The following is a 24371-nucleotide window of genomic DNA, read 5'->3' as shown; positions in this document are numbered from 1 at the left end:
CTGATGTCATTTTTAAGTTATCTTTCTCCATCCTGTTTCTTTCACCTTATGAGGTCCTCCAAAAAGTTGGTGCCATTGCTTTTTATCCTTCCAGATAATTCCCCTTTGGCTATTCTCTGAGGATTCCCTCTGCTGAAAACTACTGAGGGAAATGTTTTATACCTGTAAGGACAAATATCTTTTTAAGTATCCCCTCAGATTCAATTTTCATCATCATTTGCCTGCCAGCTTTATCTACCCAATCCCAGAAATCACCTCTAAGTAACTCAATTTTCTTTTTATTTTATTTTTGAAGTACCATTATATTATATCCTTGCCGGTGTTTTGAAAGTATAGGATCACCCCCAGGTACAGTGACTGTAGCCCCTAATTTTCTAATTACCTAATGACCAATAGAATTTTTAAATATATGTAAACAATCACTAATGGGAAAACTTTACAAAGCTACCACAACGGGTTCATCATCTTATAAATTCCTATTAACTATACCTAAGAATTTTGGTAAGAGCGGTAATAATTAATCCCAGAGCACTTTTCTGGAATTATTTTCTATTCTGGGTACTTCCTCTGGGTGCTCTCTACTTACTTTTAGTTTTTATCTCAAGGATAATTCAAGTATACTGCCTGATCGCAACACATAGTCCCTGCAGTTCGGAAAGGTGGCACTCTTTCATCAATTAACTTTTTAATAAAGTGGACAAAAATCTTTCTGAATGGACATGAGAATTAGGGAGTCAAATAGTATGGACTAAACACAAAATGCTTGAGAGAGATCAGCGTCTGAGGATGTGTCATGTGGTTCTCATTGGAAGGAAAGAAAAATTTCAAAGTATTCCCAATTTTTTTGCCATTAAATGTGAAGTATTGATGGAACCTGTATCACTGATTTAAAACTTATGATTTCTAATTACAAGTATCACATTGTTTCTGAGAATTACTCTTCCAAGTATATAAAAGATAATAAAGTACTGATCAAATATATATTCTTTTAACCTTACCTCATCAGTGTTTAAAAACTGAGATGCAGTTAATCATTTCACAGAGCAGATGGTATCATTGTTTAGTTTTCACAATAAGTCCATTTTCCTGAACATTCTCCTTTAGTTTTTCATTAATGCTAGAATGCCAAAAGTTTCCCTTTTCTGCCATTATTGTTTAGCTAATAATTTTTTTTATTGTATTCCTCTCCATTTCTAGGGCAGGCAAAAATTGACATTTTTTGATAGCATTTGATATTTTCTATTGGGTTGTCAGAAAAGTCGACATATTTTTCCAGTAGAAGGCCCGATGTACTTGATAAGTTCTCAACTTGTTAGTCAAGTTGAAGTGTTAGTTATATCGGGCACAGCTTTGAAATAGGATTTTCTCTCTTCTTAACTTACCTAAATATGTTCCTCTTCATGCCATCAAACAAAGGAGAAAGCTTGATTAAGAGAGAATTAATCACACCAAGTCAAGTAACTCAGCTGGAAAGATTTTGTTTCTTTTCTTTCTTTTTTCTTCCTTGTTAGTCCACTCTTACATTGTAAGAATGCTGTATCTAAAAACCTCACATGGGAATCAGAATAACCAACCTAAATAATTAGCCCCTGTTTACCCAGTATTTAGCTAAATAAATAAAAATACAAGTTCCTTCCTAATTCAGAAGCTGGCTGACAAGTTGCAAAGTAATTGAGTTAATGCTAATTTTCTGCATGGACCTTAACTCCTTTCAAAGAGGGCCCTGTGAGAGGAAAATAAATTCAGTCAAGCTAACTGAACCCTATTTTAGGTCCTTGAATTTGGTGGTTTCATTTTTCTCAGTAGGACTTTATCTCCAAGGAATCCTCATTTACAATGTTTCAAAGCGTGAAAATTGCTCTGAAAAGACAAAAGAACTTCTCTAAGTCCAAATTTCAGTGTGTCCTTGAAAATAACATGGTCATGGCAAGTGCTGCCATTTTGTTCAATTGAGCAAGTTGTTTCTTCCCATTTTCACTGTGTTAGAGAAGGTCCTTGCTCTGAACAGCAGATGTATTTACTCTCCACCTCTAGATGATGTTGTTTTGCTTTAATTTTATGACAACCATCAATATGTGAATGCGTCCATGATTTGAAGAAAAGGATGAGATTTTGCATTTCAATATGCGGGGTGTGGGACAATTGGAAGGAAATAGAGGGAGGGAGAATTGTGGCATATGCAAAAGTGTTAGTGAATGACATGATGATAAATGGGCTCTTGACTGAGGACCTTAAGTCTCCCCCCCAGCTTTATTGAGATATAATTGGCATGGCACACCAGCATAAATTTACGTGTACAACGTATTGATTTGATACTTATATGAACAATTATAAAATCATTAACATCATAGCATTAGCTGACAGCTGCATCACATCATCACATAATGACCTTTTTTTTTTTTTGCCATGAAAACATTTAGAGCTAATCCCTTGGGATCGCCTATATATATATATATATATATATATATATATTATTATAATATTATATTATTATATTATATCTATGATAGTCTATATATATATATAGAATATAGAATCATTGCTGCAATCACCATGCTGTGCATTAGACCCCAGAACTTATTTATCTCATATCTGGAAATTTGTACCCTTTTATCAACATCTCCCCATGTCCCCATCCCCAAGTGTTAGGCAAACACATTCTATTCTCTGTTTCTACATATAAGTGGTACCAAACAGTATTTAGCTTTCTCTGGTTTATTTGGCTAATATAATTCCACAAAGACAATACATCCATGACTCTGGGCAAATTATTTCACCTCTGGATCATTATGGGGTGAAGGACTTCAACTCATATCATTTTCTAGTAAGAATAAAGGCAACTTTGTTTTGAAGTCATTAACTATAATTTTATTGAGATTATGCTACCTTGTTGGAATCTCTAATTCACAGACTAACTTTTTCAACATGTATTATCCAGGACCCCAAATTACGAGAACTTTTGGACGTGGGGAACATTGGACGCCTGGAACATCGCATGATAACAGTGGTGTATGGACCTGACTTAGTTAACATCTCCCATTTGAATCTCGTGGCTTTCCAAGAAGAAGTGGCCAAGGTATGGTGTATAGAAACTATTGAAATTTGTCACTGTAACCTGAATCTTTATCATCTTGCACGTCTGCCTGTGAAAAACTGAGCTTTTTTCATACTTAATATGTGCTAAAATTTCACCTAAAAATAATTCAGCTGCCAAGGAGAAGTGTAATTCAAACACTTTCAAATAATGGCATCTACTTAGAATTATGGAGATTTTTCATTAGGAGTAAGGCTTTTGATATAACTTCTTTGCAAAAAAGTACAGATAAAATGCATTCCATTTCCCCTAAGCATCTTATTCTAACTCATTCTCTCTTAGCCTCACCCCATGCCACATCCATCCTCATTCCCTTTTCAGTACTTTCCTTGAAACCACACACCTTCAGTACCTTTTTAACTTCTTTCACCTTCACACTATCTAGCCCATGGCCAGGCACATAGTGGCTGTTCAATTAATATAATAAAGAATAAAATATAAAAAATAAAAAATGTAATTAATAATACTTATTTAGCTATGGACTAGGAAAAAAGATGAATTAGACCTGGCCTCACCATTAAGAGATTGCTAATCTACCAAGATAGTTGTCCTTTCAGAGGCATACAGAAACAACTAGCTTGTCAACAAGATATTTCAAACAAGAAGCTGTGAATTCTTAGAACCTAGGACGCAAAGTTTGCTACTTTCTCTCAAAATATCCAGTTCCTGTTAAACTAGCACTGAACTGAATATATTGAAGAAGAGCTGTGTTTGTCCATATTTACAGTTTATAGGTTATGGTGATGATCCATTCCCTTCCAACATTTTCCTTCAAGACTAGAGAATATAAATCTCAGAATACTTTGAAGTCTGGATGTCGTACATGTGTTGTTATAGAGCTTTTCACATTCACAGATCACAACTACAGGTGATATCAGACCAGTATTGTTTGGGCATCAGAATGTAAAATTTTCTAACCTTCGGTGCTCTGACACCGAGCTACTGACCTTTAAGTGATTACGATAGAGGTTTATTTCCAACATTTACATAACATTGATTTCAGTTCTTATAATGGAATGAATATAATGCCAACCAGTTACACTCTGAGTTCTTAAGAAACTGCTCTCCAAAATTGTGTTACAAACCTAATCTACTTTCGCTCTTTAAGAACCAAGACCCCATTTGCTTCTATCCTACAATTTTTGCTTGGAGAGACCACTTCAGTGAACATTGTCTCACAGCATTGTGCGTGCCTTGCATAGTTCTCATCCTGGTATCCTGGTAGTAACTTGTAGAGTTCCATGCACTATTTCTCAGTATATGCACAGATGAACATATATAAATAAATATAAATACTTGAAAAATATTTACTGCAATAGTAATTACATTCAGATTAAGAATTGGCCACTTCATGATATTCATTAACTCTCAATTAAAAACATTCAATAAATGACAATGACAATCAGGGAGGTTTTTACTAAGAATCCATATAGATTTCATATTACAAATCTATCTGCATGTCTTAATGTTGCAAAAACCTTTGTGTAGTTGTGTGTAAAACATACTAAATTTCTAAATTTCTTCTCTATTGGTTTCTAGCCACTAATGTTCTTTAGGATTTTGTTTCTGAGCCTTGTAACATTCCCTATCAGGATTACATGTATAGACATTTTTCTAGCAGCTCCTGATGTTTCTGATCTATGTCATGAAGCTACAGAATACACTTTGCCTTTCCTTGCAGTGGTATTCTATAGGGTATATACCACCTAGTGAAATCATTCAGTTAGATGGTTAAGATTTGCAAAAATCTGGGGCTTCCCTGGTGGCACAAGGGGTTAAGTCTCAGCACTATGCAGCTATAGGCAGCCACTGCAGCACAATTTCAGTTCCTGGCCAGGGAGCTAACTATCATGGTGCAGCAGACCTCCCCTGTCTCGCCCACCCTCTGCTCCCCTCAGCAGTGTATTTCAGTAGATCTGCCTGTTTTGCTCCCCACTTTGTCTCTGGTAAATCCTCTCACCCCCTGCACCTCTGCCTTGCACCCCAGCCCTTGTATGCATAAATAAAATCTTAAAAAAAATTTGCAAATACCATCTTACTCTGAAAACTTACTTTCTGGCCTTTTAATTGTTAGTATTGCTTTATAACATTACACCTTCTATGTAATCTCTGGCGCTAATGTACATGGTACCTTGTGGAGTGCTAGCATCAAAGGTGGCAGCTGTCTCATTGTATGGGACTGTTGACCTGAGCTTTTTTTTTTTTTAAAAAAAAACCGAATGTTTCCAAAAGAATTGTTTACAAAGGGATTCTGGTTCCTTCATTCATTCAACACGCACATATTTGTCAAGTGCCTTCTCTGAGCCAGCCACGACTCCATTGTTAGGGATGCAACATTCTAGAATGCTGAGAGCCAGCCTTCTGGAAAAAATAAATCACAAGCCTAAAGTGAGAATGTGGCAAAGGGATAACTCCCTAATGGGGTGCTCAGATATGGTAATAATCTAAAGGAAGTTGCTTGACTGCAACAATAACATAGATTTCTGAGAAATCTCTTGGGTCAAAATTAGAATTTTAAAATCAAAACCAGCACAAACTTTTTTGAACATATTATTCCAGATTGGCATGCTTTCTTTATTACTTAAATCACTTGAAATTGAATTTTAAAGTTATTCTTTAATTGGCTCCTTTAAAAGATAGACGTGGGGAGAAAGGCATGTCTTTCAATTTTTCCCTCTTTAACTGGACTAAATATGTAATTTCTTTTGCAGTTAAACAGCAATTATACTTTTTTGTTATGTTGCATTATGCCAGCATGATTTGCCAACCCCTCTGTACTCTTAAGGATAGGCTTTCCTTGCTCCTTTCAGGAGCCCCCTCTAATGTTTCTGGAAAATGAGCAGTTTCACATTTGCCTTCTGAGTTTCAAACTCATCTCTGTATCCATTGCTTTCCTGGGGACCAGTGGACACCCATGTTTGCTGCTGCACTGCCACTCCCAAACTGCAACCTCCACCTCCTGGAATCACAGGGAGACGTGAATGTCAGCATCCTCGCCTTTACTCTCCTGCCTTAATCTCCAACAGTCCTTCACTCAAGACTTCATCACTCATGGCTAGGTTGGAAATAGCAGCAAAGGGAAACAGGTATCAGCTACATGATAAATATGACTATATTCATGGTCCCAGAAAAGAGAATAGAGATAAAATTTTAATACTACTCCCCATTGGCAACACTCTGGTGGCCAGACTGCTTCCCAGTTTTCTCTGTGACCAAGGGTTCCTTTAAAATCCCTACGATGCCAACTCCTAGTGTCATTCAGAAGAGTCTCTAGCCACCAAGCCTGCTTTCATCTCGAGTCCTTCCAACCCATGCACATCCTGGACCTGAATAGTACCTCGAGTACTACCATGACCCTTCACTTACTTGGTCTTCACCTTCAAGATGATCCAGTGTAGACTACAGTCCTCCAGTTCTTCAACCTAGAGGAACATTTTCTCCCCAGGTTTTGGCCCAGTCCCCCTTGATATCGCCCCACCTCCAGTGTAGGATGTTGATGTATTTCTTCATCTCCTCTGTTCATCCAGCAGTTAACTCCTGAAACAGACACAGGCACAAGGACAGTCAAAATTCTTAGAGTCAGCTGGGGTCAGCTTAGGGCTTGTAGGCTGACATCACTGCAGCGTCTGAGCAGTATTGACAACTGCATGATGGGCTGTGCAGTTAGAGACATGGAGGCATTGTCACAATTGGGAGGGCATTGTCACAATTGGGAGCGCATTGCCATTGCAACTGAGTTGTTGCTATTCTGCTCCTGCCAATCATTACCTTAGAGCAGTTGCTCCAAAATTTAGGGATGTAGCAGAATCACCCGAGAGCTCATTAAACATGCAAGGCTGGACCCAGTGAGAGCAGATCTGGGATGGAGCCTGAGTCTTTGTGTCTTTAACAAGTTCCCAGGTGATATTAATGCTGTTGGCCCCTTTCCCAGGACTCTTCCTTACAGAAGTGTGGGCTCAGTATGGCTAGACCTTTGTTTTCCTCTAAAAGAAGCTGAAAATTCTATTAAAGTGTAAATATTGGCAACAGCTGTTTTAAAAACACCATGTGTTACTGGAGAGGTGTGAACATATACCTCTGAATCACATACAGTATTGTAAACCAGTATCACATCAAAAAAATGCAAATATATAAATTAATTAAAACATCATGTGAGGGCCTCCCCTGGTGGCGCAGCGGTTGAGCGCTGGGCTGCGCAGCTGCCCTCCGCCTCTGCAGCGCCGGTTCTATCCAGGCCGGCCGGCGAGAGTCCCACATGGCTCAACAGACCTCTCCTGTTGCGCTTGCTGCTCCCCTCAGCAGAGTATTTCGTAGGTCTGCCTGTTCTGTCCCCAGCTCTGGCTCTGGTGAATTCTCTCACCCTCCTGCACTTCTGACTGTACCCAGTGCTTGTATAAATAAATAAATATTTAAAAACAAAACAAAACAAAAAAACATCATGTGAGTCAAACCAGACTATGGTCTGAATAAGACTTGGGACTTCCATTTGGTCTAAATTCATATTGAAGAAGAAAAACTAGTCTTTGTAAATTATACCTCAGATCCCAGTCACTGAGAACTGGGAAAGCATGTAATATTATTTAGCAGCACAGAATCAGCACCTCCTCAAACATCAGATTTGTTCATCTGCCAAACAATTCCTAGAGTCCTTTGGGTGTCTAAGAAACATGAGGCTTATCATGATATTTTAATGACATTTTCAAGAAACACAAAGCCATCTGCCCTCTTAATTGCTAATGTGGAAATTAAAACAAAAAAGTTTTGCAATGGCAATGTGTCTGTACCTTGGTCTCGATCATATTTTAATCAAAGTATCCCATGCCCTATAAGGGGGAGAGAGACAGAATTATGTAACTTGAAAATTAAAGCACAGGGGAGACAAATGATGACTTAAGGAGGCCAAATTTAAAAGTCAAGAATTTCACAAATACTGCATAGTATTTTATAAGCTCACTCCACAATATTTATTCCATTACTTAAATAAATGCAAACCAGGCAGTTGAGAAATTGATGCTGGGGAAAACAAATATGGGCTCTTTGCTTGCAACAGAAAAGATTATACTGTGAATGAAATATTTCCCCCAGAAAAGTCACAAATTTGACTGTTTTAGTCAGAAGGAACTAAGCAGGTCTTTCTCCTTACTGATCATATGAGGCCTGAGTGTGGGTTAAGGGGAGAGAGAGAGCACTGAAGAAGGAGTCCATAAATCTGAAATCTTAGTTGTACTCTACTACGAAAGAGGTGTGAGCTTTTAGGTCCTTCAACAATTTGTGTACACCCTTCATTCATAAAAGAAAGAACTTGGATGCATTTGTTCATTTAATTATTCAACAAAATTTTATTAAACCTTCTACATTGTGCTAAATTCTATTCTGGATGCTGGAGATAAAACATTGAACAAAACAGAATAATGAGCCTTTTCCATGTAGAGCATACTATTTAGTGTAGAAGAGAGAAAACAATAAATAACGAATAGGTAAATCATGTCATGTATTAGTAATAAATGGTATCAAAAGAAGGAAAGCAGGAGTAGAATGTGCTGGAGGAGGGTCAGTGAACAAGGTGGTCATGAGTCATCTCTGGAAAGATGACATGAGCAAAATCTTGAAGAAGGATTTCTTCAGGGATTTTGGAGGGACCAAGCCCTGTGGATTTCTGGATGGAAAACAGTTCATGCATAGGGAACAGCAAGTACAGAGTCCCTGAGAATGGAGTTTGCCTGATATGCTTTAGGAACAGCAAAGGGCAAGTGTGGCAGAAGCAGAGTGAGCAAAATGGAGAGGAAGTATTAGCAGAGGAGATTGGAGAGGAAGTGTATTTCTCATAGGGCACTGTCAGGTTTTGAAGAACTTTGGAATTTATTGTGAGGAAGAGATAGAACCCTTGGGAGGGTTTTGAGAGTGTACATGATTGGACTTATCCTGTAGTCAGGATTGCACAGTGTGACAGTGTGGGGACAAACAATGAGAGAAGCAGGAAGAGCAGTTAGGGAATTACTGAAATATATGAAGTGAGTTTCCAGGGACTTGGAACAAGGTAGACGTGTGAAGAGATGAAATAGATGAAAAGGGGAATGAATTAATATCTATATATCTAGATCTATTTCTATGTCTATGTTTACATCTCTCTCTCTCTCTCTCTCTCTCTCTCTCTCTGTGTGTGTGTGTGTGTGTATATATATATATATATATATATATATATATAAACACAAATAAATACAAAAATCAAGACCATATGCTAATGAATTTTATGTTGCATATGAGAGGAAGAAGAATCCAAGATGATGGCAGGGTTTTGACCCAAGAGACCGCATATTTCATAGGGAAAATTTAAAGATGGGCATGTTTGGGTATATTAGCAACATATCCAAGCAAGGGTTTTGTTAAGATTATCTTAAATTTGAGATTATTGTTAGACACCAAAGTGGGTGGGTAGGTTGAGTATTTAGTGAGATATATGAGATTGGAGTTAAGTGCCAAATATAAGAAATACATCAAATTGGAAATCATCAGATTATCGATAGTGTTTAATTTGTCTGGGTGAGGTCAATCAAGAAATGAACTATACGTAGAGAATATGTCCAAGGCCGAGAAATTGAGGAGATAAGAATTATAAAAAGGAGACAATAAGGAATAGACAATGAGGTGGCAGTAAGGCAAGTGCGTCTTTAGAAGCCAGTCAAATAAAATATTTGAAGAAGAGTGATTATCTTGCTCATAGGTCAAGTAAGATGTAGACAAAGAATTGGCCATTGGATTGAATGATATATATGCCAAAAAGATGGATGTTTACAAATGTGAAAAGTTAGCCCTCGTGTTACTGTTTTGTGAAATCTTCATTCACTGCTATTTCTGACCTTATCGTATTAACAAAATGCCTAAGAGATCCCCCCACCTAGTCATAACTAAAGGACAAAGTTCTTACCGTGTCAATATGTTGCACTATTAATCTTGAAATTTAACAGTGTGGGTGTCCTTTGTTGGAAAATGAAATTCACCCCACGTTCTGCACTTGAGTTTTGCATAAGTGTGGGGCAGATGAAGACTGCATATCTTAACTTTTAAATTGTGAAAATGTCACCCATCTGGAATATCCATATAAAAGTTTATAAGTTCAAAAGTCAAAAGAGAGACATTCATAATAAAAAGAAAAAAGGCAACTTAGACGTCAATCCCTTTCTTACATCCAGATAAGTACCAGAAATTGCTATTCTGGTGATTGTGGAGGAAGGTGCCCTTGACCTCAGTCTCTTGGGTGTCTGTCTTGGAGAGATATATATATATGAAATATATATATATCTCATGATCTCATACACACACACACACATACACATACATCTCTTCCAACTGTTGGCTATTGTTTGTACAAGCCCACTTTTCCCATATATATATGAAATATATATATATCTCATGATCTCATACACACACACACACATACACATACATCTCTTCCAACTGTTGGCTATTGTTTGTACAAGCCCACTTTTCCCATGAAGGAAAGTCAGTATCTCCCCTTTCCTTCCTTCCACCCCACAAGTCAGAGTCAAATTTTTTCCCATTGGTCCTCTGCTTCTCTGTCTTCTGGACCTGCCAGGTCCATAAGTACTGATTATATTATTTGAGTGTCTTTCCATGAAACAGTCACATTATTTAAAAAAAAAAAAAAGCATTTTTATTAGAAGTAGAACTCTGAAAAATTTAGCTTCCTTATTTAATTATTGAGGAAAGATACCCAACATCCTTTGAGGGTGTCAGGTTGATCTGTTTCATCTGTTGTCTTAATAATCAGTTATCATCTTTTTGCTCTCAGTATATGAACTGCCCCTAAGTATCAAAAAACTTTTTGGGACCTCCCTGGTGGTGCAAGGGGTTAAGTCTCAGCACTATGGAACTGTCAGCAGCAACTGTAGCACAAGTTCAATCCCGGCCAGGGAGCTAACCCACATGGCACAGCAGAACTCTCCTGTCTCGCCTGCTGCTCCCCTCAGCAGTATATTTAACTCAATCTGCCTATTCTGCTCCCCACTCTGTCTCTGTGAATCCTCACTCCCCGCACCTCTAGCCTACACCCCAGCTCTTGCATGCATAAATTAAAAAAAAACACTTTTTTTAAAACATTTTAATAGTTTTCCTAATAGCTACAAAATAATATTCAGTCAGTCAATCAATTCTCAATTGCCTACTGTGTATTAGGCATAGTTTTATTAAGTAATAGACATAAATAATTGTCCTCGTGAGGCTTGAATGTAGTGGGGGTAGATTGACAATAAGGAGAATAAACAAGGTGATGAGAGGTGCTAGGGAGGAATAAAGAAGGAAAGGTAGACAGGAAACACTGGGGGTGGAGGCACATTTTACTGCTAAATAAGTTGGTCAGATAAAGTCACACTGAGATGATGACATTTGAGGAAAGCCTTGAAGATGAAGTGCATCAAGCAGAAATGAGAAGAACTGGTCCTTGGATCAGCATGTGTACCCAGCATACTGATGGAATGGTAAGGGGATAGTTTCACTGAAAAGGATGATGAGGAATGAAAGCAGTGAGGAATGAGTCAGAGAGAGTTGGGGGAGTAGTGCTAGAAAACCCAAACAGTGGTAGATAGCCACTGTCAGAATTTGGTTTTGCTCCCAGTGACATGTAGCTATTCCATTGTTTTGAGCAAGGGGCTGATTTTTGCGTAACATAACAGGATTACCCTTGCTGTTGTATTGAAAATCAAATTAGGGTCACAAAAGAAGAAACAGGAAAACTAGAATCCTTGGGGTAGACAAAAAAAAAGATACCAATAAGAGAAAAAATGTAAGAGATAAAGGCACAGTCCATCTACAGAGTGCAATGGCCAGTGAAAAGGGAATAGATGAAAATATGAAAGACATAATGCAAGAAAATATCTGAGAGCTAAAGAAATGTACTGGTCTTGAAATTTAAATAGCACATATATGCATTTAATAGGTTCAAGCAATAGGAGTAGGAAGCTGGAGGATATTAGATATTAGAGTAAGACTTAAGTTTCTTCTTCCCAAAATAAAATTAAATCATCAGGGATAAATGTATATGAAATGTGTTTTCCAAGTATAAGTCATGTTTAAAATATACAGGACTTTCATTAATAGGAGGAAAGGCCCAAAATGATACAAATTATCTTGAGGTATTAGGAATATTCTCTTTTGAAAGTTACGTGGATCATGGTCTTGAAACTATAGCAAGGAAAATAATCATGGTCTGATATGTGCAGAAAAGTACATTCATAATTTTAAGATCATGTAAAGTTTTATTTTACTGGTTTTAAATTTAGAATCAATTTAAAAGCAAATGATTCAAGCAGTTATGGTTACCGCAGAAGATAAAAGCATTTCAACCATGACAATTGAAAAGGTAAATTTCACTTGGCAACAGATGAAAATAAAAGGACTGGTAGGTAAATGTTCTCCTCTCACAAACAGAGATGCCAAGCGATACTGCCTTTAATTGGTGGATCAAAGAAGTATATAAGTATCTGCTTAAGAAGTGACCTGAAAAAAGAACACCAGTGACACAGTTCTATCAGGAATAAGGAAATGGGAACTAGCAGGCAGGATAAGAAATTTAAAACCTCATCAATCAGAGCTGGATATTAATAATTAAACTCTAAAATCAGTCAATCAAAAAAACTGTATAAATACATTATTTAGAAACATGGAAGAACCCCACCAAAAAGTTTTAGGAATAGGAATGCTGAAAATAGCTGTGAAGAAGCAGATCTCAGGGAAGAGTGCCATATAAAGTCTCTGGACTTTTTTTTTTTTAACTACATATGTATTGCATAGGTATTGCAATGATATTTTTTTTTATAGATTGCTACCATTTACTAAACATGAATTGTGATTGTTTCTGGTCAAAGCATTTAACACAAATTAACTCAGATTTCTCAGCAGTCCCAAGCCATAAGTCTTATCATTTTCTCCATTTTATAAGGCAGGTGAATGTTAGGTTAAAAAAAACTTATCCAAGATGATTCCATCAGGGCCTCCCCTGGTGGCGCAGGCGGTTGAGCGCCGCGCTGTGAAGCTGTCCGCAGCCTCTGCAGTGCCGGTTCGATCCCTGCCTGCCGGCAAGGGTCCCACATGGTGTGGCAGACCTCTCCTGTCTCGCCCGCTGCTCCCCTCAGCAGTGCATTTCATCAGTCTACCTGTTCTGTTCCCTGCTCTGTCTCTGGTGAATCCTCTCACCCTCCCACGCATCTGCCCTGTACCCCGGTTCTTGTATAAATAAGTAAATAATTTTTAAAAAAATACATAAAAAAAGATGATTCCATCAAACTGGGAGCTACATTTGACCTTGAGGAAGAGAACCAAATTGAATAGCTTAGACAAACTAAGGATTTTTTAATTCATATGCATTTTGTTTGTTTGTTTCCTCATATCTGCTGATGATTCAATGCCTCAAGTATAACAAGGTGGAGCTCCCTGTTAATCTCATGCATTTTTTCTCATGGATTAAGATGCCTCTGCAGCTGCAGACATTTCTTTTGTATTCCCAACAGCAAAAACAGGTGTCTGCATCAGAAAACCATTTTCTCAGACCCCTCACCCTCTATTCTGCTAATACGTGAGTCGACACATATCACATTGCTATCCAGCTTCTGGAAAGTTGGAAAATGACAATTTTTCAGTGATCTTGTTTCTGACCTGAATAATGTCAGATTCTGTTAGGGAAGGAGGGAATAGATATCAGGCAACACTATTAGCAGTGGGTCCCACAGCTACTAAGTGGCAGAGTAGGGATTAGCAATCCAATGAAGTGTATTTTTAAGTATACTAGCTAAAGCATCAACAATATAAGAATAAGTAGGAACCATTAAATAAATTGATAATGGTATTTTATCTTAAATTGGAAGACAAGAACAAATTGTGTTTGATTTACCTTTCCATTGCCTCCACCAGCAGTGAGAATTGATCAGGGTGAAGCAATCAGAGCCAAAGCTTACCTGGATATACTCACTTACAAGGATCAGTAACTCCCTATATTTAATGGGGAAGAACCTAGTTTCCATTAAAAAAAAAGTATTTCAGGCAAATTGATGTCCAAATGAGAAAATTATATTTTAGCAGAATTCCATGTTAAGTTATAAGTTAATGAGGAAGTACCTGTCTGTAGTTTACTAACCAGTTTTCAAGAAATGCACTTTAATTTTGTCAAACAGCTTCCATTTAATGGATAAGTAGCACCACTTAACACCTAAGAAATTATGATCACCTTTTTTCTGTTTGACATACATCTTACTAAAGAGATTCATTGTTTTTTTTTTAATTTTTTTCTTTTTATCTCAAGTCAAATCACATTTAAAAGAAATAAACAATGTTATCAATTATAGTTATGGGCCCTGCTTACATGCATTTATTTACTACCTATAGTACATAGCACTCAGGCCCATTCAACCCAAGTAATAATTAGCATGACATTGCTGGCCTTTGAAGATAATAGCAAATATTTTTATAAAAGTGACATGCAGAGGATGTGGGGATGATTATCTCAAGAATATGGTGGATCAAGAAATACACTATGGAAATGAAGCCTTAGGGGTATCACTTATGGGCAGTCGATTAACAAACTCTAAGTTGTACAAGTGAGCACTGACTCAGAAAATAAGCCAGAGGGGGGAAAGGATGTCTCCCCAGCTGATGCTCAAAATAACATGTGAGACTCACACTGCTGTAACTGAAACCCTTTCATCATGAACTCATAGCCAAAGCAAACATCGTTCTCTATTCTTCCCACTCACACTCCAGGCCATGGATGTTGCTCTTGGGGTAGATTTGAGGAGGGGAGATTTAGCTTTTCCTTTTGAAGAATTCTCTTAACATTCATGATAACTTGATTTCATCACATTAAATATGTTCCATTAGGAAGAAGATCTTGACAAAGGTATTGGAGGACTAGGGATATACCAGAGCTGACACCTCTTGAAAGTAGATAAAATGTGGATTTTTGCAGATACACTATAGTGTGCTTTTAGGCATAGAAGCAGTCCTTTAGCCTAGTCAAGGTGCCATTAGTAGTAATGCTTCACTTATCCAAGCAAAGATAGTCGGGCAACAGTTTTTCAGAATACAACACCAGCATAAAATGTGTGTGTGTGTGTGTGTCTTAAAAATTAAGGTAATATTGGTTTACAACATGATAGCTATTCAGATGTTTAAGATCAAACCCCTTCAGATGTAAGTCACCACATCATATCCACGACCAAGGCATGTTCCTCCATCTTTGTCCATTGGGTCCCCTACATACTTTGCTCTCCACCCTCCCCCTCTAGTAGCCTTATATCTATAGTAAGAGGTCTAAAGTTTATATTGTCTTTGTTTTATCTGGCCCTTTGTTTTGTTTCTCTATATTCCACCTATAAGTGAAAACATGCAATGTTTGTAAAAGCTCTACTACTAAAACTTCTATACTTTATGTAGTGGCTATCATGTTTTTTATAACCCATTCTAGCATAGTTTAAATTACAATAGGACATATATAAGGCTTACACCACAAATCCTGTAACCAAGAATGGTGATTGAATAGTATTTTATAACAATGGAAAATACTTAAAAATTAATTTTGAAACACAAATTTAAAAGCATGATGTAATTCTCTTTCATTTGCATAATCACTCATTCATGCATTGAACTGAAGTCAACAAGTATGAATTTGTTGCCTGTTTTATAAAAAGAATGTGATGCAGAACTATGGAATCCCACACAATTCATGGAATTAAACACATCCTTTTTTCTGTCTGCTTTTCTATAGCATTCTTGTGAATGGATAAGTGTTCCTATACTATTCCATCCTCTGCCCTCTGCTTCTCCCCAGTTCCAATGATTTGGTTCTTATGGTTGCTAGGTTCTCACCTGAATTGATTGTTCTGAAAGTAGATCAATGAGAGTCCTTTCCCAGGATTTTTCATCTTGGAAGTGAGAAAATCAGTCAGGCCCTCTCTGGTAGTAGGAGACATCAGATGTGAAAACTCTTGATGACCATGTGACTCTAGGTGACCATGGGGAGGAAGATGGTCAGGAAGGGAAAGAATAATACCATCAGGAAGAGAGAGCAGTGAAAGAGAAGTGAAGAAAGTCTTCCTGTCATTCAAACTCCAGGTTCCTGATGATCCTATATTATAAATATATTCAGCTGCTGCCATTTTTACAATTTTTCCTTCAATTATATGAAATAACCCAATGCCCTTGATAAATTTTCATATTACATCAGCTAGTTTGAATTGTACTTTTGTAATGGTACTCTAAAAATATTCAGATCACATGGCCTGAAAATAATTATGCACCTCTCCTTGATCTTAATACATTATTTGAGTAATATGCTTTTCTAGTATTCCAATAGTGATAACATTGGGTCCTAATATACTTCCTGGATTTTGTTTTGGTTTAGTAATTATATTATTTCACTACTATTTCACTTTGTGTATGAAATGAAAATGAGAACATTTTGACTATATAAAGTATAAGACTTCATTGCCACCTAATAGAGAAACTGTACCAGAAATTTTATCAAAATTGCAAGTGTTCTACATAGTATCATAAATGCAATGACATCCTAGACAGTCCTTTCTGATTTTAATGAAAGTCTTTAGGGCTCATATACCATCTTTCATTGTGAAAAGAGTCTTTACTGCTCCGTTAAGACAAATGCTTGGCGAGATGAATTCTGATGCATGCCTGTATGTGAGAGCAGTGTGCTTGCTCAGCCAGGCAATGCAATCCTGAATGAGCTGCACGATGTTCCTTCTTACATCCCAAATGTCTACCCACTTATGAGAAGACATAATGAGAATGACACCATTAGCATTGCCAGCAAAAGGCATTTGTCAATAAATAAAAGACAGAAAAGAATTAAAATTGTTAGATTTTCCTATTTCTCAGATATTAAAATATCTCGTTATAATTATTATTTAATCCAAGAACATTTTGCTTTGTTGTTTTTAAAAAAAAAATTGTACTTTCTGTGTATGTTTTGGGGTGTAGGTTTACACCTCTTTAGATGTATGTTAACATACGACATCCACCACCAAAACACCCATAATCCTCTGCTGTAGCCCACTGGGTCACCTTCCCCTTTTGCTTCCCAACCCCCATCCTCCCTCTCTGCAGTCAGATTTCTAGAGTTTGTTCTGTTATAGCTTTGTCTGTTTCTTTGTTTTGTTTGTTTCACATGAAGAAATCACCCATATTTGTCTTTCTCCTTCTGATTTATTTCACTCAGCACAATCCACTCCAGTTCCTTTTATGTTGTTATGTGTTTATAGCTGAGTAGTATTCTATTATATATATAGATCACCTCTTCTTAATCCACTTCTCTGTTGTTGGGCACTTAAGTTGTTTCCATGACATGGCTATTATAAATAGTGCTGCAATGAACACAGTGATGCATGCATGCCTTCAAACTAGTGTTTTTGTCTTTGAGTAGAACCTATGAGTAGAATTGCTGGATTACATGATGCATCTCTTTTTAAGATACACACTTACAGTTGTTGTTTTTGGTCTTTCTGGTATGGGCCATTCTCATGGGTCCTGGTCTCTTATTGTGGTTTTGAATTGCTTTTTATTGATGATGAGTGATGTTGAATATTTTTTCATGTGCCTGTTGATCATTTCTATGTGTTCTTTGGAGAAGAGTCTACGTAGATCTGCCCATTTTTTGATTGGGTATTTTTTCTTGTCATCAAGTCATGTGAATAAATCTTGGTTAATAGCCCCTTGTAGGATATATAATGTTCAAATATTGTTTTCCCATTCAGTAGAATGTCTTTCAATTTTACTGAGAGGGTCCTTTGATGTGCATAAGTTTTTTTTTTGTTAATTAATAATAAATTTTATTTTTATATTCCCCATACAATTTCAACCCCCCATTCTGACCCCAGTCCCTCCCCTCCTGCCCCCCACCCCCAAAAAGTGTGTCTGGTTCATAGTTTTTTGTTGATTTTGATTTTCACTTTCTTACAGTTATTCATTTTCCTGGTCCCTTATTTAAGTTTTCTAGATTCCTGCTATGAGTGAGACCATCCGGTATTTTTCTCTTTCTCTCTGGCTTATTTCGCTGAGCATGATCCCTTCCAGCGCCATCCATGTTGCTGCAAATTGCATGTGTTTATCTTTTTTAAATGCTGAGTAATATTCCATGGTATATATGTACCACATCTTCTTGATCCAGTCATCTATTTTTGGGCATCTGGGCTGTTTCCAAAGCTTAGCTATTGTAAACAGTGCTGCTATAAACATAGGGGTGCAGGTGTTCTTTGGAATTGATGTTTCTGTGTCCTTTGGGTAAATACCTAGGAGTGGAATTGCTGGATCATTTGGAAGCTCTATGTTTAGTAGGTCCAGAAATCTCCACACAGCTCTCCATAGTGGTTGGACCAGTTTGCACTCCCACCAACAGTGCAAAAGAGTTCCTTTTTCTCCACACCCTCGCCAACATTTGTTGTTGCTAGTTTTTTTAATGTGTGCCATTCTCACTGGTGTAAGATGGTATCTCATGGTAGTTTTGATTTGCATTTCCCTGATTACAAGTGATGTTGAACATTTTTTCATATGCCTGTTGGCCATTTGCATTTCCTCTTCAGAGAAGTTTCTTTTTAGCTCTTCTGCCCATTTTTTGACTGGATTATTTTCTTTGTTGTTGAGTCTCATCAGCTCTTTGCAGATTTTTGTAATCAGTCATTTATCATTAGTGTTGTGTGCAAAAATGTTCTCCCAGTCGGTGGGGTTTCTCTTTGTTTTTGTTATTGTCTCTTTTGCTGTGCAGAAGCTCTATTATTTGATGTAGTCCCAGCTGTTTATCTTTGCCTTCACTATCACTGCTTTGGGTGATGTGTCTGTAAAGATGTCTTTGATGTGCATATCACGTAGTGTTTCGCCTATATTTCCTTCTATGTATTTTATGGTTTCAGGTCTTATGTCTAGTTCTTTAATCCATTTTGAGTTGGTTTTTGTGTATGGTGTGAGGTAGTGGTCAAGCTTCATTATTTTGCATGTAGAGACCCAGTTTTCCCAGCACCATTTATTGAACAGACTTTCTTTGCTCCAATTCATAGTCTTTGCTTCTTTGTCAAAGATTAGTTGATCATAAATCTGTGGGTTTATTTCTGGATTTTCTATTTGATTCCATTGGTCTGTATGTCTGTTCTTGTTCCAATACCATGCAGTTTTGATGATTATGGCTTTGTAGTATAGCCTGAAATCTGGGAGTGTGATGTCTCCATTCCCTTCTTTTTTTTTTCAGGAGAGCTTTGGCTATTCGGGTTTTTTTGTGATTCCATATGAATTTCATCAATAATTGTTCTATTTCTTTGAAGAATGACATTGAAATTTTGATTGGAATAGCATTGAATCTGTATATTGCTTTTGGTAGGATGGCCATTTTAATAATGTTTATTCTTCCAATCCATGAGCAGGGGATGTCTTTCCATTTCTTTGTGTCTTCTTCTATTTCTTTTAACAGTGTTTCATAGTTTTCTTTGTATAGGTCCTTTACCTCTTTTTTTAGATTTATTCCCAAATATTTGATTTTTTTTTGCAAACAAACATTTTTTTGAAGAAAGAAATCAGTTCTGCCTATCAATTAAATATTAGATTAGTAAATTTTGCCTTTCTATAGTGAATGAGTATATTAGTTAAAATTAATGACCTTGATCAATATGCAGAAGCAAGGACACATTTTAAGGATGCAATTTTGGTTATAAATAGCTACTGGTCAAAGAATGCATATAGTATGATATGATTTATGTAATATTTTAAGCAAAATGGGGTCCAGACAGGGAAGCACAGACTTTTTCTGCAAATTTAGTGAAAATTTTGACCCTTTGGAGTGTCTGTTGCAGCTGCTATACTCTGTCACTATACCATGAAAGCAGCCATAGACAGAACATAAATGAACAAGCATGGCTCTATTCCAATAAAAGTATTTACAAAACAGGTAGGAGATTGGATTTAGCCCCTGGACCTTAGTTTGCTGAACTCTGATACACAAAATTCTCTTTAGAATTCCAAATGAAAATAGATATGGTTTTGATTCTATTTTTCAAAACAGAGTTTGCTCCTGAGAAAAGAAAGAAGAATAACATCAGGGAGAAACACGATGTAGAATTCATCTCGCATTGCTGCATTGAACTGGTGTGTGTGGTGTGTGTGTGTGTGTGTGTATTTATAGAAGTAAAACAAATATGGAAAAATGTTAACGTTTGTTAAATTTGGATCTGTGATTACTACACCACTATCTGTGTTTTGCGTAATGGAGAATGGGCAAAGGAGGGAGAGAGGGGGTTAGGAGAGCATAATGGACTATGTCGGAGGACTTTGGGAAGCAGAAACATCTACAGTAATGATATTCCCTCCAGAAGTCTGTCTTTGTATATCCCTTGCAGTTGTATATTAGTCCAAAAAATTAAGAACTGTAACTTTCCAATGGGAGAAATTTCCCTCTGTTTTCAGAAGTAGGAAAAGAACTGTTGCATGATGGGGATTTGAACCTGGATCAAATGTGAATCATGTCATGGTTGGATCTTTCTTTTTACATTGGTTAAAGCAAGTCTGAGTTGCATTTCTGACCTACCTCTATCAAAGTTGCAAGACTTTAGACTTGCTAAGTCTGTGACTAACTTTACCCCTCTCGCTATCTCATCATTTTTTCCTCTACCATCAAACATTGTAGCATAGAAACAAGGTGTTTACTTCATCAGTTTCATAGTTTATTTCAGCACCATTATTTAGTGATAAGGCAGACAGACTCTATAAGCACATTTCCCATGTTCAAATCTCAGGTGTGCCTATAACTAGCTTTGTAAACTTATTATGCTTCAAGCCTCAGTTTTCTCATTTACAAAATATAGTGATAATAATAGACTATACCTCATAAGGTGGCTGTGAGTAGTAAATGAGTTAATTACTTGCAAAATGCTTAGAATGGTGCCTAATTAATAGTAAGTGCTAAATCAGTGTTTTGTACAAAATGCAATTAAGTGCATTTATTTATTTTAGTGAATTATATGTACCAGCCACCCTAAAATTTTCTAGAGCAAAATTTCAGAAAGCACAATCTCTCAGAATAACCAAGAAGCCAGGGATTGAATTCCACACAGTAGTTTTTATTAGCTCTAAGGACATAAGTAACTATTCTAAGTGCTTTGAAACTTTAAATTCTCATCTGTAAAATGAGGCTAATAATAGTACCTACCTGCTAAGAACTGTTGTGGGGATAAGTTATTGGATACAAAGAACTTAGCTCAGCTCATAGTAAACACTCTAATGCCTATGCAAGTAATTGATAATCATGAAACAATTGTTAGTAGTATAAAGCAGACACAAAAGCCCTGTGCTAAAAATGATGGTACTTAAATCATCTTAGAAATAGAAATACATTGACTTTGTGACCCGGTAGCAAAACTTGGTATCTCTAATGGTGTCAACACTTGACTTCTCATTAACTGCACAGAAATTTGTTGGGGAAGGGAATTACAGAAATAATCTCCAGATCTGAGATATAAGCATGCACATTTAAACTCTAGGTGAAACTCCAGGAAAGTTGACCTTTAGGTCCTCTTTCTCTAGCTTGAGTTCCTGTTCTTCCCTTTATGAGAAAAGATTGATTATAAAGCAGAAAATATCACTTAAGAAGCTTACAGTTTAAACAGCAGGGGTTAAAATAAGTTCAGTGGCAATCACTAGCACCTTGTCTCTGAAGGTAGAAAAATAAATCCTCCATATTAAATAAGAAGTTACCCTTCCAATGCCAAACTCACTGGGCCCAGCACTAGATTTATGAGAACATTGCCAGGTAGGATGGACCCTGTAGCAAAGCATGTCATAATCTCATGATGAGCCCAGGATGCTGTAAGCTGTTAGCCATGTTGTCTTCTGTTAGCCATGTTGTTCTTTTGACAACTGTAAGAGCTGTTGGCTATTCTAAGACAAATAAACAAAATAATTTCATTATTTGCTTGGGAAGTAAGTACACCAAGATTAGAATATCCCCGCCTAAACCAGGTGCTAGAACAATCCTCTTCTTAAAGTGTTGTTGCTGGCTTAACAGTATCCATAAAAATATGAAGATGTCTTGAAATCTTCATGATTGCAAGATTTCTTGAAAACAATGCAGCTTCTGAGTCACAAGATGTGGTGTGAAGTTTAGAGTCCTGCACTTCTAACAAGCTTCGGTTAGTGCTATAAAATCCTCTCTACAGCCTTGCTGCTCATATATGGTACAACATAGACCTCACCTGAAAGCTAGTTGGAAATGCAGATTCTTTATCCTTTCTACAGACCTCCTAAATTAGTATCTGGACTCAGCAAGACCCCTTAGCGATGTGTATGCACATGAAAATTTGAAAAAGATGGCCTAGAAAATATATGAACCAATTCTCCCAAGCACCCATGGTACACCCCTCTGTGTTATATAGCTACCCATTGCCCAGAATTCCTGAAATATGTAATCAGGCTGCAGAGGTTCTAGAAGTTCTCAGCCCACATTCTCTCCAATCTCTTCACCATTTTCATACACAACATCTCAGTGGACTTTCACTTCCAAAAGCCAGAAATTCTCTCTTTGTTGGCCGCTCTGTCTGGTTGCTGGGACCGACCTAACTTACTATTAAGGAGAACAGGAAGTGCCTGGGGATTGCCATCCACTCCAGCAGCCTTTAACCAACAGACACAAGGATTGCCGCACTTCAGTTCCCTTGTCCCTCACTGAAAACTCAGCTTTGAGGATGGTCTATGCAGGAACTAAGCCAAAGTTACCAGCTGTGGGGTTCACTTCTGCCTCTTCCCTTCTTGTCCTGCTCACTCTTTATAATGTTGCCAGAGCATACTTTGTAATAAATCTATTATTCATAAATCCTTATCACAGGGGTTTCTTTTGGGGAAGCCAACATAAAACACAAGCTGTTTTAGCTCACTTTGACATAAACTGAGACCAGCCCCCACCAAGAATGGGGTTATTTATAAAGTCTCCTCAGTCACTGCTTTAGTCCCTGAATCTCCGATGCAGCCTGAGTCAGATATTTTGAGCCTCTCAGAAAGCTTCAAGAGGCCAGTAAGTATGGGGGATTTGGATGCTCACATTCTAAGCTTTTGATGAAAATAAATTAAGCTTCACTTTTAAAATGAGCTAACTGTGGCTGTGATGTAAAGGTGGTGATGACACAGTCCTTTAACTGCCTTTATAAAGGACCCATAGAAAGAGCCAAGGGTCTAAGGGACCCTTGAAAGGTTTGCCAGCTCAAATTGAGCTGAGTTATGAATGTAAAATCCATACCTCCCTTCAAAGACTTAATTTATTGAAAGAAGTTAAGATTGCTTAAAATTTTTATGTTGATTTTAGGATTAATAATATTTGTGAAATATTGCAAAATGTATGATTTTTGATTATAAATAAATATAAAATATTTATAATTAAAATTAGTTTTACCTGTTTCTTTTTAATTTTTAATGTGTTATTATAAGGAATTCAATTATATGTATCTCCCGTTATATTTCAATTGTAAGCTTCTAGTTGGTTTTTCCATTGCAAATATCCAGCAACAAAAGACCAGCAAACAACAGTAGAAATAACAAAAGTAGGTGTAGAAACTGTTGAAATAAGAAATATAATTTCATTGAGGAGGGGGCCAATTCAAATACAACATTGGATGATTAGATTACTGAGCATGCATATCATCTTCTCTTTAAGAATTGTTTTTTGGCTCAGAATGTTGATTACATATTTGAAATCCTCACCTAGAATGGAATTTCAATATTTTTGGTAAATTTGCTCTTTTCCATTTTCTTGTAAGTGAAGTTAGATCATTGGTAAGTGGTGTGAGGTAGGGATAAAGATAAGGAGAACAGAGACTGAGTTGGGGAAAGAGAGGGTATTGGTATGCTATCAAAGATTTAGACAACTGGATTTAGACAATTGCAACTAGGTCTAGAACTGTAACTAATACTTAAATATTCCATGTATTAACTTCTTTGATTTGAGTAATAAAGTGAGAAGATTGCATTTGTAGGTATATTGAAAATACATTTGACTATATTTTAAATTTTTCTATGTCTCCTGTTTATAATGCAAGAAAATAGTAAAAAAAAAAAAATCAGTTATTGAAAGCAACATGCCAGATACCTAACCAGTAGAGATTTTTATAAACAGAAATATAATGTTTATGTGTGAAGAATATTTTTGTAGGAAAGAAGTAGTCACTCAGGGATTTGAATTTAATTATGTCACTTTTACCAAGACAAGAAGGAATGGATCTTAAATAATTTG

At 36.8% G+C, this 24371-nt stretch overlaps 1 protein-coding gene across 9 annotated transcripts in view; it reads left to right on the top strand.

Annotated features, from left to right (window-relative positions):
• Positions 1–24371, top strand: part of PLCB1 (phospholipase C beta 1) — a 642089-nt gene that overhangs the window by 407816 nt on the left and 209902 nt on the right. For 8 of the 9 annotated variants that reach the window (XM_054696419.1, XM_054696426.1, XM_054696440.1 and 5 more), the window contains one exon: positions 2939–3076. In XM_054696419.1, the coding sequence (XP_054552394.1) occupies positions 2939–3076 (138 nt within the window). Of the gene's footprint in view, positions 1–2938; positions 3077–23079; positions 23160–24371 lie in introns of those variants that run through there. The other variant, XM_037494822.2, reaches the window with a different exon arrangement.

The sequence above is a fragment of the Talpa occidentalis genome, unplaced genomic scaffold (assembly GCF_014898055.3).
Source record: "Talpa occidentalis isolate TD23 unplaced genomic scaffold, MPIMG_talOcc4v2.1 talOcc4.10, whole genome shotgun sequence".
Classification (NCBI taxonomy): Eukaryota; Metazoa; Chordata; class Mammalia; order Eulipotyphla; family Talpidae; genus Talpa; species Talpa occidentalis.
Note: the sequence above shows the minus strand (reverse complement) of the source record. Positions and strands in the feature narration are given on the sequence as shown.